Genomic DNA, 15,880 nt, shown 5'->3' on the forward strand with positions numbered 1-15,880 from the left:
GCATATTGGATCTCACCTTCCTAGTCTCCTTTGCTAGATTCTCTGCCTTTGCTCACCATCTAAATGTTGGTGGTTTCTAGGAACCCATTTTCTGCCTTTTCCATTTATTTTCCCTATGAAAATGCATCTCAACCCACAATTTAAATACATGACTGACTGTTGATGCTGAGTTCATATGTTAACTCAGACCATTATTTTCTCCTACCTGGACTGCTACAATGACCTCTGAACTATTCTCCCAACTCATCTCCAGTCCTGCCACCTGACTCCAAGTCATTCTTCATCCACAGCCAGCAGAGTATTTCTAAGGAGCAAATGAGATCATGGCACTCCTGTGCTGAAAATCCACCAATGCACCCTTTTGTTCTCAAGAAGAAATGCAAATTACTTAACATGATTTACGTGCTCCTTAATGGACTGGTCCCTGCTTACCACACTAACCTCATCTGTCACTCTCCTTAAACAGAACTACTTTCGTTTCTTTGAACGTAACCACTGTACCCTTTGTAGGGAGTATACCTTCTTGCTTGGCTAATTCTCTACTTGTCTTTTAAGTCTCAGCCTAGAGGTTCCTTCCTCTGTGAAGACTTCCATAACTTGCAAAGACTAGATCTGGTCCTCTCCTATGTGACCCCAGGACCTATGTGATAAAGAGCGGTGGACTCTTGGTTGTGCATCTACCGGGGGCAGTGAAACCCCGATCGGGTGCCAAGCATTGGAAACAAGACGGACAATATTTTGCATATCAGAACTTGTCTCAGGGAATATTCTGTATGAGATAGAAAGGAATACTAGGATAAACAGTTTGGTGTGGGTGACGGTTCTCTCAAGGACATGATAGGCAAACATTCTCAATCCAGTCACTCCCATCGCTCACCCCAGCCCAACCCTAAACGTTCAGAAATATGTGTGGCTATTTTTGTGATTGATATCAGTGTGGCTGGGAGCAGCATTGAAACAGAGGACAGCCCCACACAAGGAAGAATTGTCCTATCCAAAATGCTAATAAAACCTCCATTGAGAAATACTGTGCTGGGACACATGCAAATCTGGGAGCAGAACTGAATTGCTCAGAATATGAGGGTGGAAGCTGAAAGCTGACACCTGAGGACGCCCATCGCCACCTACTCCCCATGCAGAGCTCCACCTTACCTGTAAATAAATGTTGCATACATGATTTAAAAAATATATTAAAAAGAAATTTTAAAATATATATTGGCTTGAAAAAGAGTCAAATTATTAGTCTAAGCAGCACCTAATATCTCCCTCTGGCTCTGCTTCCCTGCACCTCAGGACTCATCTCTTTGCAAAGGAATTATCTGAGAATTTGTCTGTAGCCTCACTTGAATTCAGGGACCATGCCCTATTGTATTGTTAGAACATAATATAGTGTTTGGCGCATAATAGGTACTTAATAAATATTCCTAACTATGACTCCCAAAATTTAAAAATTAGCCCTGACATCTTTTCTAAATGTCAACTCTATTTTTGTCACTAATTTTACATTTCTAGTTGAAAGTTTCAACCTTAACAGATATGAAACAGAATCATTTACTTTGACCCAATGCTAAAACCCTCCCCCCAATAACCCTAATACTGTCTATTATGGCAAATGCTATCACCCTCTTGGGACCTTCCCGTTGTCTAAGCCTACATGTCGCCGATTGTTTGCCTGCTTTCTCACCCCACCAAACCTTCAATTCCACCTTCTAATGATCTTTGTATTCTTTCTTTTCTACCTGACCAGCCTGGAGTGTACCACCTCCCCTTTATTCCTCTGGCTAACTGCAACACATTCTTGAAGATTTAGATTTAGCATCCTTCCTGTATCTTCCTGTCTGCAGTCCTGCCACGCTTCTGTGCTTCTCACAGTTTTGTGAGACTGCAAACTCCCTGATGGCAAGCACTGTGGTTTTCTTCTCTGTATTCTGTACCATTTGAATCTAATAGTCATTGACTCTAAATGCATGACAAGGAGGCAGATTTTGGCTTAGCGTAAGAGAAATTTTATTTTTATTTTATATATTTTTTAAATTTTATTTATTTATTTGAGATAGAGAGGGAGAGAGAGCACACAAGCAAGGGGCAGCAGCAGAGGGAAAGGGAGAAGCAGACTCTCTGCGGAGCAGGGAGCCCGATGTGGGGCTCAATCCCAGGACCCTGGGATCATGACCTGAGCTGAAGGCAGATGCTTAACCGACTGAGCCACCCAGGTGCCCCTGCCTAAGAGAAATTCTTAAAAATATACTATAAAGCAGAGTATAGATTAGTGGCTAAGAGTCTGGCCTTTTGGGGCGCTTGGGTGGTCCAGAGTCCTGGGATCCAACCCCACATCGCATTGGGTTCCCTGCTCAGTGGGGAGTCTGCTTCTCTCTCTGACCCTCCCTGCCCTGTGCTTGCTTGCTGTCTCTCTAATAAGTAAGTAAGTAAATAAATAAATAAATAAATAAATCTTTTAAAAAAAGCGGCCTTTGTGTCTTACCTCTGTTCAGATTTCAGCTTTCTGTTACTCTGAACCAGCTTAATCTGCCTGTACCTCAAAAAATTATGATAATAATACCTATGTCATCAAGTTGTTGTGAGAATTAAATGAGATAACATATGGAAAGTACTTGACTCAGTTCCTGGCACCTTGTAGGCACTTGGTAATGTTAGATATTACTATTGTTTTTATTATTGTTACTATGATTGCTCACTAGCACTATCTCATAATGCGGTGGGTTGCTTTTGGAAGCAGTGAGTTTCCTTTTCCTGAAGGTATTCAAGTACCAGTAAATTCAGGAGCGATGCTGTAAAAGCAGTTCTTGAATTGATAAGATTAGATGACTTCTAAGGATGCTTCTAATCATAGAAGAGGGAAGCAATTTCTCAGATTCAAAGAAAGCGTGGTCATTAGTGTTACTTCTAGCAAGGTTGAGGAGCATTGGAAGGAGAAAAACAAAGACATCAGATTTGGCATCTGCATGTATATATTACAAAGAACAAAATATTTTATTCTTTGTGAGCAGTTAATTGCAAAAGCCCTTTTATTTATGCTGTAACCCATATGGCAAATCAGGCCCTTACATGAAAATCAATCTTTTTTCAAAAGGAATAGCTTGGTCCTGCCAAAATGGAACAAACAAAACCTTGAAGACCGTTTGAGCCCTACTGAAATATCTTTTCCCTTTGAAAGAAGTCTATTAGTGATGCAAGTGCAAAGTTATCTGCACAGATGATAATCCTAGCAAAGAAAACAGTGAAACCATTACCAGGTTCTCATGCTGAGAATTTGGCTTTCCTGCATTAAAAAGACAGAGAAAGAGAGCAGAACTGATTCCTTTTTGGGATAGTTGCTTGGGTCTGCTTATCTGAATCCTGGACTAATTATTCTCATGTTTGGCTTAAAGAGGCCAAACAAGTCTCCAAACGAGGACAAGTTGAAGAAAGGCCTGCAGTCTGGGTCCCCAGCAAGTGCCGTAAATAGGCAAAAGCCAGAATGGAATTAACATTTATATTCAGGAGTTTAATTCTCAAGATACCAGAGCCTTAAGGTGAGATCTAGCTAGAAAAAGTCCAATGATAAGCACTCACATGGCAGTAATTTAAGTGATATGCACATATTATTGATGCTTTAATTACAAATTAGACAATTGGAAGGCTACTTGTATAGGGGAAGAGATGGTCATTTTCTAACATCTCGTCAATAGATATTCAGGTAAACAACTTCTCTGAGAACTTAATAAATATGCAATCTTACTGTAGGTGAAAGGATTGAAAAGCTAAAAATGTATGAGGCGGGTAACTATATGCAGCTTGACTATTCTTTGATTATACTTATTTTATCCTTAAGTTTGATAAGACCTAGTTTCTCAGGAGCCACCAGGCATTAGGGAACACTAGTGATCAGAAGGTGTGGTGCCTATTAGGAAGGCATTTCTGAAACAAAACTCAAGGTGGTATCATCCAAGTGGCCATCACCTACTTGATTAAAGCTTTTGGAAATGCCTAGTGGGCAGTTTATTGGGAACAGAAAATTAACCCTCCACATACTTTCTTGGACAGGTATTAACAGTTGGGCTGGTGTCCAAATAGATTGGATGTAATGCTCACAATCTGGGACTCACGAAGGGTGGGGCCTTGGGTAGGTAAACTAAAGAGCTTCCGCATCATCATGTGTTTACATTTCAGGTGCAGGACGGATCTTGTTCACGCTCCACCCTCCACCACCTCTCCTTTGCAAGGTTGATCTACAGCTCGCACTGTCCCCGCCCGGGTCTTTGATAATCCAGCGTCTCTGGAGGTCAATCACGGCTTCAGTTCTAGGCTCTGCCGGCTTCCCACGCCCTCCACTCGGGCTGGTGGGCGGCTGCTCAGCGTGTTTTTCCCCCAGAGCTTCCCACGCCCTAGCCACTACACACGCCTCCTGGCTGCCCTCCAAGCCAGCCCTCTTTTGCACCCCGGCCGGCCAGCTCCGAGCGCCCCGAGTGTCCTGTATCAAAGCTAGCACGGCTCACTTTTTTCAGGGGCTTTGCTCAGGGCCACCCCTTCGCCGCAATCCCAGAAAGTCTCTGGTACGCGGCTGTGTCCTATGTGTAGGTGCTTCTAAAAATAAATTGGGGACACTGTCTTGCAAATTAAAACTATACTACCTGCTTAGGGTCGGGACGTGAAACAGCAACGTCAAACTTTGCCGTTCAGGGAATCAGAAGCCAATACGAGGTACTCCCCTCCCCCCCCCCCCCCCCCGCGGCCCCTGGGGCAGCCACGCCTTCCCAGCAAGTCTCGGCCGCTGTCAAGCGCCGGTCGGCGGCCGGGGAACGCGGCGCGAGTTCGGGGTCCGGTGCGGCTGGGTAGCCCGCCCGCCCACGCCCGCCAGGCGCGCGGAGCTGGAGCGCGCACGGGGCCGCACGCGCGCTGGGCCGGAGTGCGCTCCCTTCGGGATCGCGGCTGCGCAGTCGGGCCGGAGCCGGGAAAAGGGGGAGGAGGGTGGAGGAGCCGGAGTAAGGGGAGGGGGAGGAGCGGCGAAGGCGGAAGCCATGTTGGAGTTGCACCCCGAGCGAGGGGCTGCGAGCGTTCTCCTCTCCTTGTGGGTGTGACCCGGGTTCGGCGCGGCGGCGGGCTGCGGGGGCGGGGACGGTTAGCCCGGTCGTCGTCCGCGGCTGCGGCGGCGGCGTGAGAGGAGCGGCGGCAGCGGCCGCAGCGTGGAGCCGGGCGATTGTGACCGGCTGGGGAGCAGGGGGCCGGCCGCGGCTCCCACTCTCCGTGTGGCCCCCTGAGCGCCCCCCCTCCCCTGCCCGGGAGGGAGGCGGGGGGCACCCGGGGCCCGCCATGAACCCCGGCTTCGATCTGTCCCGCCGGAATCCGCAGGAGGACTTCGAGCTGATTCAGCGCATCGGCAGCGGCACCTACGGCGACGTCTACAAGGTAAGGGCGAGGGTCCGCGCGCTGCCGAGGCCGCGGGGTCGGGACCCGCCGCAGGGAGGGCGGGGGGCGCCGCCGCCAACTGGGCGCCCGAGTCCGCGCTGGCCCTCCGCGGGAGACGCGGGCGCCCGGGAGCTGTGGGGGAGGAGGAGCGGGCGCCCGGGGCTCCTCTGCCTTGGAACGAACAAAGGGCCAAACGGGTAACCCCGAGACCTCGGAGCCCTTACCTGAGCGCTCCCCTTGGACGCGCGGTGCCGGGAAAGGGCTGGACGCGAGCGGGCCGCTCTGCTCATCACAGCGCCGAGAGGGTCTGGCCGTTTGTTGCATTGGCAGGGTCAGTGCGAAGAACCTGACGGCTGGGGTTTGGCGTATGTCAGACCCGTGTCGGTCAGACGGACTGGGCCGGTCCCCTGTAGGTTTGGCACTGCCGCCCACCGGGCCCGGCGGTAGTTACTACACTGGGCAGCCTCCACCCACAGTCCCCCAACCTTTCGCCTCTTAGCATCCGCGTACCGTCGTCTTTTAATTTTCCGAGTAATGACTTTCGTTTGTAAAAGAGATATAGTTAGTATAATTTTTTTTCCTGTTTTGGCGGAAAAAGCAACTTTGTTTTCTCCAAATCAAATTGAACTATGATGCCTCATTAAACTTGCTTTTGTCAGTGACACACAAAATTCATCCTCTTTTTTTTTTTTTTTTTAAAGCGAATTGAATACCCCAGAAAGGTACTGGTTTGACTAGGTTAGAATTCAAAGCCCATTAGTAGTACAGCATTCCTGTTGTAGAGAGACCCCTTCTAAATGTGGGAGATAAATCACTCTTCCCTGGCCAGCTCAACTCTTGGCCTCGCAGAGACTGCCAAGAAGCGGATAGTGCCAAATGTGGCAGCAGTCTTGATTTAGTAGTGTATCTTCTTACTGGTGACTGAAGTGGAACTCCTCCTGTTTCACATAACATCTGAGGATGCATAGAGAAACTTAATTTTACTTTGGAAAGTTTAGTTCTAACTGAACTTTTTGCCCATGTTTAAGCAATAGGTTTTTGCTTTTACTTCAGTGTAACAGTGACTCACAGTGCAGCCAGGATTCTGCATTAGTCTTGTTTTGTGGATGATTTGCTGTCTGTCATCATTTGTCTCATCAGTTTTTCCCATGAGATAACACAGGTGTTTTGTGTACACCTATTACGTATAAGGTACTGGACATCTAAGCACTTGGGGTATAGCAGGTAAAGGTAGACCTATTCCTAAATCTTGGAGTTTATATTTGGGGGGGGGGAGGGACAAGAGGAAACTAAACAACCACTTAGATTATTTTATTGCAGTTTTATTTTGTGCTGCCCAGGAGAAAAGAGGATTAGGATTAGGGTTATGAGAGCATGTAACAGGAGGACCTGATCTCTTTTTGGTAGTCAGAGGCAATGGGGAGAGAAGATTATGCCAGATAGAGGGAACATAATCCATGAAGGCTGTGAGGCCCCAAGGAACAGGGGTGAGGATTTGAAAGGCCTCAGTGGCTTGAGCAGCCAGTGAAAGAGAATGGCCTTAGATCATACAGGCCTCTTAGATCTTTAAGGAGGACAGGTTTTTCTTTAAGACTATGGAGAGCCATTGTAGGGTTTTATGTAGAGGAGTAAAATTAGATTTAAAAGATCTATCTGTACTGCAGTGTAGATTGGAGGGGAAAGAACAGTTAGGCAGCCATTGCAGTAGTCCAGGTAAGAATAACCATTGCTTTGTTTTGGAATTGGTGGTGATTATGAAAGTAGAAATGAATGGATCCAAGTATATTAGAAGTGTTAGAGGAGTCTAGTTATATTCGGTTGAAAAGTTAACTAAAACTTCACTAGCATGTCAGTCTTAGGTGGCAGTGTGTACAGTAAGTTCTTTTTGAGTTCTTTACAAAAATAATTGGCCGTGTATTTTCTGTATTTAGAAAAGCAGCTGGTAGTTAAGCCACATGATTAAAAAGTAAAAAAAATTAAGGCCTGTAATTCCCTAAGGACATCTAAGTGCAATACAGGTATAAGTTGATTATTCTTGTCATCTGTTTAAAGTAATGATAATGAGAACTAACATTTATGGAGTGCTTATTATTTGCTAGGCACTGCTCTAAGATTTTTCCATGTATTAATTTACTTACTCCTTACAGCAACCCTAGGAAATAGGTGCTGTTATTAACTCCCATTTTGCATTTGAGGAAATTGAGGCACGAGGAAGTTGTAGTAACTTGCCAGAGTTGGTGAATGGCAAAGCCACAATTTGAACCTTGCCCTTTAGAGACTGTATTCTTATTTTATTTTATTTTTATTTTGAGAGAGACCATGAGCAGGGGGAAGTGGAGAGGGAGAGGGACAAGCAGACTCCCTGCTGAGTGGGGAGCCCCAACATGGACTCGGTCCCAGACCTCTGAGATCATGACCTGATGCTGAAGTGAGACGCTTAACCCACTGAGCCACCCAGGCGCCCCGAGACTGCATTCTTAACAGTAGCATTACTGCCTCTATAAAGATACATGGGCATAAAACGTATTACTGAATTTCCAGTGGAGAGATTAAGGTACACCTTTAGTTCAGCATGTGAGTTGTAGCCATACTCTATTAGAGTGGATCAGTAGTTGGAATACCCAACTCCTGCTGTGCAGCTGGGCCTCATTGTTTTTGTAGAGTCTGCCAAGTGGACATCAGATAATAGATGCTTGATCCCCGCCAGCCAGACTCTTCCCATACCAGGGGCGCAAAGCAGAGAAACTCCATGTGGTTTTGGCATCATATCCCCTTCTTGCTAAATAACCCAAAGCTTAAGCTATTTGTATTTTTGTCTGTAATCATGTCCACGTATAGAGATAAACGGGTTGTTGTGTTTTTTTTTTTTGTATTTGTTTTGCTGTTTTAGATTTTTCTTATTTATAGCAATTGTGTTGATTAGAGAGGAGTGCATTAGAGGGTTTGTTTTCAAAAGCCAGTATGTATAATTTGCTCCTTAATTTGTGTTTAGGGGCTAAAAATGGAATGATCAGATTAAGTAAATAAGTTAGAGACCTAATTATTTATAGTCACTCATGGAAGGTGGGTGTTTCAAGGGATTTTTATTTTAAAAACTGTGTCCTACCCAATGTAATAATATGCTTATTAAGGGTGGCATGGTTTAGTTAAAAAGCACTGAAGTAGAATGTGGAAGATCTGGAATTTATTAGCTGTGTGGCCTTGTAAAATCATTTAGCCTCTCAGCTGTTTTGTTGTGAAGGTGTTATCATCGTATGCCCTTCTGTGTATGGTGTTAGATAAATGACTTGAGTTTTACTCAACCAATAAGTTTTCATGTTTTCAAGGCTGAAAAATACAAGTATACATTTTCTCTGCACTATCTTAAAGTACATGGAAAATAAAATTTTTTTAAAAAAAGTCATACTTTTAAATGTCCTGTAACTCTATGGCCTTCATTTGTGAGATGGAGTATTTATATCCGGGGTTACCTAGGGACCTAGGAGTTGACAACTAGAGAGCTCAGTGGTTGGGCCTCAGGAGGCCCATGAAGCCCTCTGAAAATAATAGGCTTAATATCGTGTGTGTGTGTGTGTGTGTGTGTTTCTGTAGAGATGGCTTATAGCATTCATTACATTTACAAAAAAGAAAAGAACGAATCATCTCTAGGTTTGTCATTTCTCAAAGAGTTCTCTTGGAGAAATTCGGTAGTCCTGTACCAGATTACATTATCAACATCTATCAGCATTGATAGGATTTTCACACGCATTGTGCTGTCTTTTCACAGGCAATTTTTCCATTGGATTTGCCTTATTCCTACCCCATGTCTTGATGTTTTTCTAGATTTATTTCTAGAGAGAAGCCGAAGACACTAAAGCTAGAGATGGGGTGAGGCAAGGATGTTTGAAAGATCAGTCTTATTACTGTGTTTCTAAAGGAAGTATCTTGTCTAGTCTCACGACTTAAGCCCGATCCCAGTGATTGACTCCCAGGTGTCTCCAGCATGTGCTTCAGTCTATAGCCCATTGTCTCTACCTGACCTCTTCACAGACGACATCTCCCTCCAAATGGGCCTTTCCTTGTATCCCAGTTTGGTTGAAACTCCAGTTGTTGGCAATTTGCTAAGACTTGGGGCCTTGGAATCATCTTTTATTCTGGGCAGGACTTCGTAGGCATTTCAAAATGTGGTGGGGATGCTCCAGGGAAAGCATTACTATGAATATACTGAAGATTGAGGAGTCACATGGTAAAGAAACCTGTTGAGTGCTGCTTAATCCAGCAAACTCCAAACTTAACTTGACTGTGGGATTCTTTGTCTTTGTAATACATATTGCTTGTCCTTAGCATTAGTGTCTTGTAGAGAACATGCTTTGGAAATGTTGATGCTGATTTTATCTGTGTGCATTTGGAAGCCATTCCCTACGAAGCAGAGGCTGCAGTGTTGCTAAGCTCCAAAGCCATTCACATGGTAGTCTGTGTAAACAGAGTCTCAATGAAAGCTGACAGGAGAAAAATGGAAGATTGGGCAGTGAGATCAGGAAATTAATTTGTTCAAGCATTTAGTGAATTGTGTTGGCTTATTTGTAGTTCTGTATCTTTCAAGGTGTTCTGATTAGTATCATCAAAGACTAATTCTTTCATTATAGTAAGTGTTTAGAAGACAAGAAAACTGAGTTCTGAAACCCGACATGCTGTTGAGGAACATGAATACCTTAAGCAATTAGAAAAGAATAGCTGAAGGAAAATAAAGCATGATTGTCTGGGATTATGCTTATTTTTTACTTTCATGGAGTACAAAGTCTAGAGGGACCTGAGGAAATGGTCCTAAACTTCAGAAAGCTTGTTTGAGTATTTAAGGTAAATTAAGATAGAATTTTCCAGCATCAGTATTTATTTGAGATGGAAAGTGACAGTGGAATGGATTCTTTAAAAAAACAAAAGAACAGGTCATCTGACTTTGATATGGATCTGATCCCCTAAAGGAAGTGCTTACCTCCAAGATTGTATACGTATTTACTTGTGAAGGAACGTCTAATATGTTATTTTGCATGGAGAGTGAATAGTTACTAGCTCTCTCTTGAGAGTACATTGAATAGCCGTCCTATATTGAATACCTATAATGTGAAAGGAAATGTGTTAGGGACTGTGAGTGAAGGAGCAAAAATGGCAAGACTTGGCCCTTCGTATTTATAGGGACTTAAAATGTGTACCTACTTTTAGCTATCATAGTTTGAGATCAAAACCTTGTTGATTTCTTCTTTTCTGGCATATTAACGCTCTGACTGGTTGAGAGATTGTCTGGACACTCCATAATCTGGACAACCGACCTCTCTGTAGCTTAGCAAAGTGGTTTAAGAGCTGGGTTCTGGGGTCAGACTGCCTGGTTTCACCACCCATTAGCCAATTACTTAATCCTTTTCTCTGTGCCTCAGTTTACTCAGCTGCAAAGAAGAGATGCTTAGAGTAGTGTTTAGGACTGTGCCTGACACACAATACTCTGTAACCATTAATTGCTCTAGTATTTAGTATTACTTATTATTATATATCTCCTGCAACTGTCCTGACATACCTTGCTTCTCATGCTCCTGCCTCAGGGTTTTTGTGCTTGGTGTTCTGGGCCTGAATTCTGCCCTCCCCCAATACCTGTATGGGCTGCTTCTTCATTTCCCCTGGGTCTCAGCTCAAGTGTCACCTTTAAATGTGTTCCCTATAGGAAATAGCACCCTACTCTCACTTTCTGTCTTTAGCAGGGATGGATCCAGATTTTGTAGGGCTTGAAGTTTATACAGTTTTGGGGGCCCTCATTAAGTAAACAAATAAATTAGAATAAAAATTTTGGTATTGAAGTGAAAATTTTTATTTATTTATTTATTTATTTTTTAAAGATTTTATTTATTTATTCGACAGCAATAGAGACAGCCAGTGAGAGAGGGAACACAAGCAGGGGGAGTGGGAGAGGAAGAAGCAGGCTCATAGCGGAAGAGCCTGATGTGGGACTCCATCCCAGAACGCTGGGATCACGCCCTGAGCCGAAGGCAGACGCTTAACCGCTGTGCCACCCAGGCACCCCTGAAAATTTTTATTTAGAATGAGAAAAGATGTCCCAACAAGATGCTGTAACCTTAGGGTCAGGTCCTTTTCTTCTGAGGTTTCTTTAGGCATTTACTAAGAAATGCTCTCATAAAGTGCTCCCTGTTAGCATCCTGGCTGCTACTGGCCACCTTCTTTGGCATTTTGCACATCCCAGTAATTCTCAGCACTCACAGAGGCCCACGTGAGTGAGGGAGGCTGAACTTTGAGTTCTGTTAGCTTTATAGAAAGTTTACCTCTGTTCTTTCCTAATTTTCATTTTTATAATGACGTCTGTCACGTTATATTTAGTTGTGTGTTACCTTTCTCTTCCCACTATAGTGTAGATCCAAGAAGCTGGTTGTTTGGTTTTGTTCGCTTTTGTGTTCTAGAGTCTAGAAGAGTACCTGGCACATATTATACTCTTGGTACATATTTGTGGAATGAATGAATGAACGACTTGAAGGGGACAAACCACATGCTGCATGAGTTTAGAGAAAGGAGATCATTGTTTCTGGTTGGGAGAAATCATAGCAGGTTTTACAGAGATGATATTGGGCTTGACTTAGAGTTCTGGCAGTAGTGGGTACAGAATGAATTAAGCGCTGTGGATTATTAGGCGTAAACTAAATCAGTAGGCTTAATGTATCTTTTGCGTATTAAGTGATGTTATACTTATTTTGTGCATACGAAGGTACTCTGTCATTTTAAACTAAAGACCTTTAGTGACTAGTGAATATATGTAACTATTACATATTGGTATTATTTTGGTTTTTTGTTTCTAATAGAATTGGGCTTTTAGAAAAGAATTTTGTTCAGTACCAAAAGGCCCTATATTCAAGAGATGAGAACATGTTTGGTTGCTGCTTTAGCTTTGTTTTTTAGTCTTTTTTGTTCTGGAAGATGCCACGTTTCAGAGTTCCAGGCTGCCTTGACCTGAGATTATAGGTTTGGATTCCTAGTGTAACAATGTATTGTTTACCTTAGTCCTTAAACTCTGTGTAAGAATTTTAGATTTGACCATGAAATTTTAGTTATTTCAAAGGAGACATTTATTTTGTTTGATTAAGGTCTTGATAGAAGTTTAAGATGGTCATCCACCCTCTCCTGGTCAAAGAGTTTTTGTACATTGCCTCTAAAGTACGGACTTGTAAGCCTAATGTTCACAGCACTGTCCTTTTGCCCTCTGGCCCCCAAGAATGAGTTAAGTTTAGATAGCTGGGAGGGGACAGGGAGAGAAAGTCCGCAGAGAAGGGAATGAGGACGTTGGTATTCCCGTGTGTGTAACTACAGGGGTTGTTAAAGGCTTGGGGACTAACACAGAAGGCTTGTGTTGGGGAGCATGGAGAAATAAGATTTGCTAGATAAGGTAGGGCCAATTTATAAACTTGGAAGCTAGATAAAATCATTTAGATATGAAGTGGTAGGAGCTTTAAAGGTTTCCGTACAAGGAGTAATGTTGAAAGTGCTCAGGATTAGTCTGACAATCATGATGAGAATGGATCAGAGAGGAAAGATGGAAATATCTTCTAAATAGAATCTGTGATTCTTAAACTTTTTGGTTTCAGAGCCCCTTTATGCCATTAAGAATCCCAAGATCGTGTATGTTAGTTATAAATATTGCTATTGACTCTATTAGCAATTACACCTGAGAAGTTTAATACTTGGTTAAATAGAAGACAGATTCTCAACTCTACTACTTTTTTTTTTTTTTTAAGATTTTATTTATTTATTTGTCAGGATAGGGGAGAGCTTGAGGGCACGTACACAAGCAGGGGGAGTGGCAGGCAGAGGGAGAAGCAGGGTCCCTGCTGAGCAAGGAGTCCAATGCGGGACTTGATCCCAGATCATGACCTGAGCCGAAGGCAGACTCTTAACTGACTGAGCCACCCAGGTGCCCCATCTGTAGTTCATTTTCAGTAAAATGTCAGATGTCTAAGCATGAATAACCAGTTTGTCAATTCTTTCAAATAAAAATGGTGTTCTGTGGAAAAAGTGGCTAGTTCAGTTTGCAACTCAAAATCGCACACGCATGCTGTTCTTTGAGCCGACCGTTGTACTTCGGTGTGCAATGGAAGTGTTCTATGTATTTCAGCAAATAGAATATCAAAATGACTTGTAGTAAGGATTAGGAGCTAATAAAATTAATGATGTTCATGCTTTAATAAGGACATTTTTCAGTGAAACTGGCTTTTTTTTTTTTCCTTCTTTTGAGTGCATGACAGTGAAGAATATAGTGATTGGTAGTACATTGTGGGGTCACTGTTTTGGTTGGTGCCCAGCAGTTTTATCACCGTTGCATTTGCTCTATTGTGCAAATGTCAACACAGTAAAAGGGAGGAAATAACATTTTCATATTGTTATGAATCATTTTGACCTTTCAAGCCCTCAAGAATCAATCCTGGGGCTCTCAGGGATTCACAGAATTGTGCTAGATTATATGGAGTAAGCTAAGGGCGAGGTAAGTTATGATGGAGTGAACAAAAGGGAAAAGTAGTAAAGAATGGAAAGGAAGGAATTGAGGAGAAGCATCTTGGAGAAACATTTGATGGGGCTTTGTGAAGAAATATGAGGATGGAGAAAGATGATTTGAAGAGGACTTCAAAATTTTAAGCCTGACTGAGGAGCACATAAAATATTTGTTCAAATAAATTAGTAGTGGGGGAACGATGTAAGTTACAAATACAGTTAAGTTGAGAGGGAGGAGCTATGGTGGAAGTTGGGATATTAGAAAATAAAGAGATATCTGTGAGATTTCATTTCATTATTTTCTTGCTGTAGTTTCTCTAAAGAAGCACTAATAGTGATTTTTCCTTTTTCTGTGGAGTTTAACAATTCTTTAGCTGTGTTCTTGGGACTAATGGAAATCGATAAGGGTCAGTACCTTTCTCCCAGCTCTTACTGACGGATTACTAGGAAGACCTGCAAAGATGTCTTCCTGTCGAACAGTGCTACAGATTTGGAGAGTAATTTATGTAGGAATTAGTGAGTGGAACAGTAGAATATGGGCTGGATATTTTTATTGTGGCATATATTTTTTAATAGATGTATTTGTTTTTTAGAGAGAGAGTGCACAGCGGGAAGGGGCAGAGGGAGAGGAAGAGAGTGTCTCAGGCAGACTCTGTGCTGAGTGCGGAACCCAACACAGGCTCGATCTCACAACCTGAGCTGAACCCAAAAATCAGAAGCTAAACTGAATGCACCACCCAGGCACCCTTATCGTGGCATACATTTCAAAAATTTTTCTTGTTTTGTTCTTATTGTAACATATATATTATGTGTACATACACGTTTTTAAATAATAATATATTACAAAAAACAATGATCTAACTCCCAGTAGATAAATAGTCTCAGTATTTTGATGTATTTTCTTCTGTTTTTTTTTATAGACAAGTATTTTGTAAGGCTTGTATGCTGTTACATATTTCTAAGATAAAATTATTGTTTGCTTACAGTGAAATGTATAGATCTTAAGTGTTTCAGTTAGAAGAGTTTTGACATACATAAAACTGTGTAACCCACACCTTTATTAAGATAGAACATTTCCTTAACCTCAGAGAGTTCCTTCAAGCCCCTTCCCACTCAGTCTCACACCCCTCTCCTCCATAGCAATCACTGTTCTGGTTTGTCACTGTAAAAGCTCCTTTAGAACTTCATGTAAATGAAGTACAGATGAATTGCCTTAGCACCTTTGATGATACATGTATGGGGATACTCTGGACTCTGTTTTGTTCTCTTGAGCTGTAGGGCTGTATTTCTACCAATGCATCACTGTCTTGCTTACTATTGCTTTATATAGTCTTGGATTCAGGTAGTGAGTCCTCCAACTTTGTTCTATTTTTTCAAAATCGTTCCATTTATTTTATTTTAAGTCCTTTGTTTTTTCCATATGAATTTTAGAATCACTTTTCAAATTATATAAAAAAGTCTGCTGGGATTTTGTTCTAACTTTTTATTTTGAAATAATTATAAACTCATAGAAAATTGCAAAAAGAGTGCAAGATGTCTGGTGTGTACCGAACTTCCAGCTTCCCCCAATAGTGACATCTTTATATATGACAGTAGTGCCTTATCAAAACCAGGAGCTTGATTGGCACAGTGCATTTAACCAGACCTTAGGTTTCACCACTTTTTGCATGCTCTCATTTTTTTTTCATGTCTTTGTGCATAATTTTGTGACATTTTATCATGTAGATAGCCTGCTGGGATTTTATTGGGTTTATGTAGGATTTGCAGCTCAATTTGTGGAAATTTGAGATTTTAACAGCATTGAGTCTTCTGATATATGAAAATGTTATTTCTCTCCATTTATTTAGATCTTCTTTATCTTATCAATGTTTTGCTTTTCTTTTAACTTCTAAATTTTATCCTCAGCCTTTGCTTCTAATACTGTAGTAAAAGATAGTGATTATATAATACTTCTTCA

General features: G+C 42.3%; 1 protein-coding gene and 1 long non-coding RNA gene across 4 annotated transcripts in view; one reads left to right on the plus strand and one right to left on the minus strand.

Moving 5' to 3' along the window:
* Nucleotides 1-5,979, minus strand: part of LOC148109700 (uncharacterized) — a 34,882-nt gene extending 28,903 nt beyond the window's left edge. Inside the window, exon 1 of the long non-coding RNA XR_015725277.1 lies at nucleotides 5,631-5,979. This is a non-coding gene — a long non-coding RNA (uncharacterized LOC148109700). The remainder of the gene's footprint in view (nucleotides 1-5,630) is intronic.
* The window catches only part of MAP4K3 (mitogen-activated protein kinase kinase kinase kinase 3), a 181,968-nt gene continuing 171,070 nt past the window's right edge, over nucleotides 4,983-15,880 (plus strand). For 2 of the 3 annotated variants that reach the window (XM_045809020.2, XM_045809021.2), the window contains exon 1: nucleotides 4,984-5,406. In XM_045809020.2, the coding sequence (XP_045664976.2) occupies nucleotides 5,311-5,406 (96 nt within the window). In that variant the 5' untranslated portion in view covers nucleotides 4,984-5,310. Of the gene's footprint in view, nucleotides 5,407-15,880 lie in introns of all 3 variants that reach the window. The other variant, XR_006781710.2, reaches the window with a different exon arrangement.

The sequence above is a fragment of the Ursus americanus genome, chromosome 7, assembly GCF_024610735.1.
Source record: "Ursus americanus isolate L20-20 chromosome 7, mUrsAme1.1.p, whole genome shotgun sequence".
Classification (NCBI taxonomy): Eukaryota; Metazoa; Chordata; class Mammalia; order Carnivora; family Ursidae; genus Ursus; species Ursus americanus.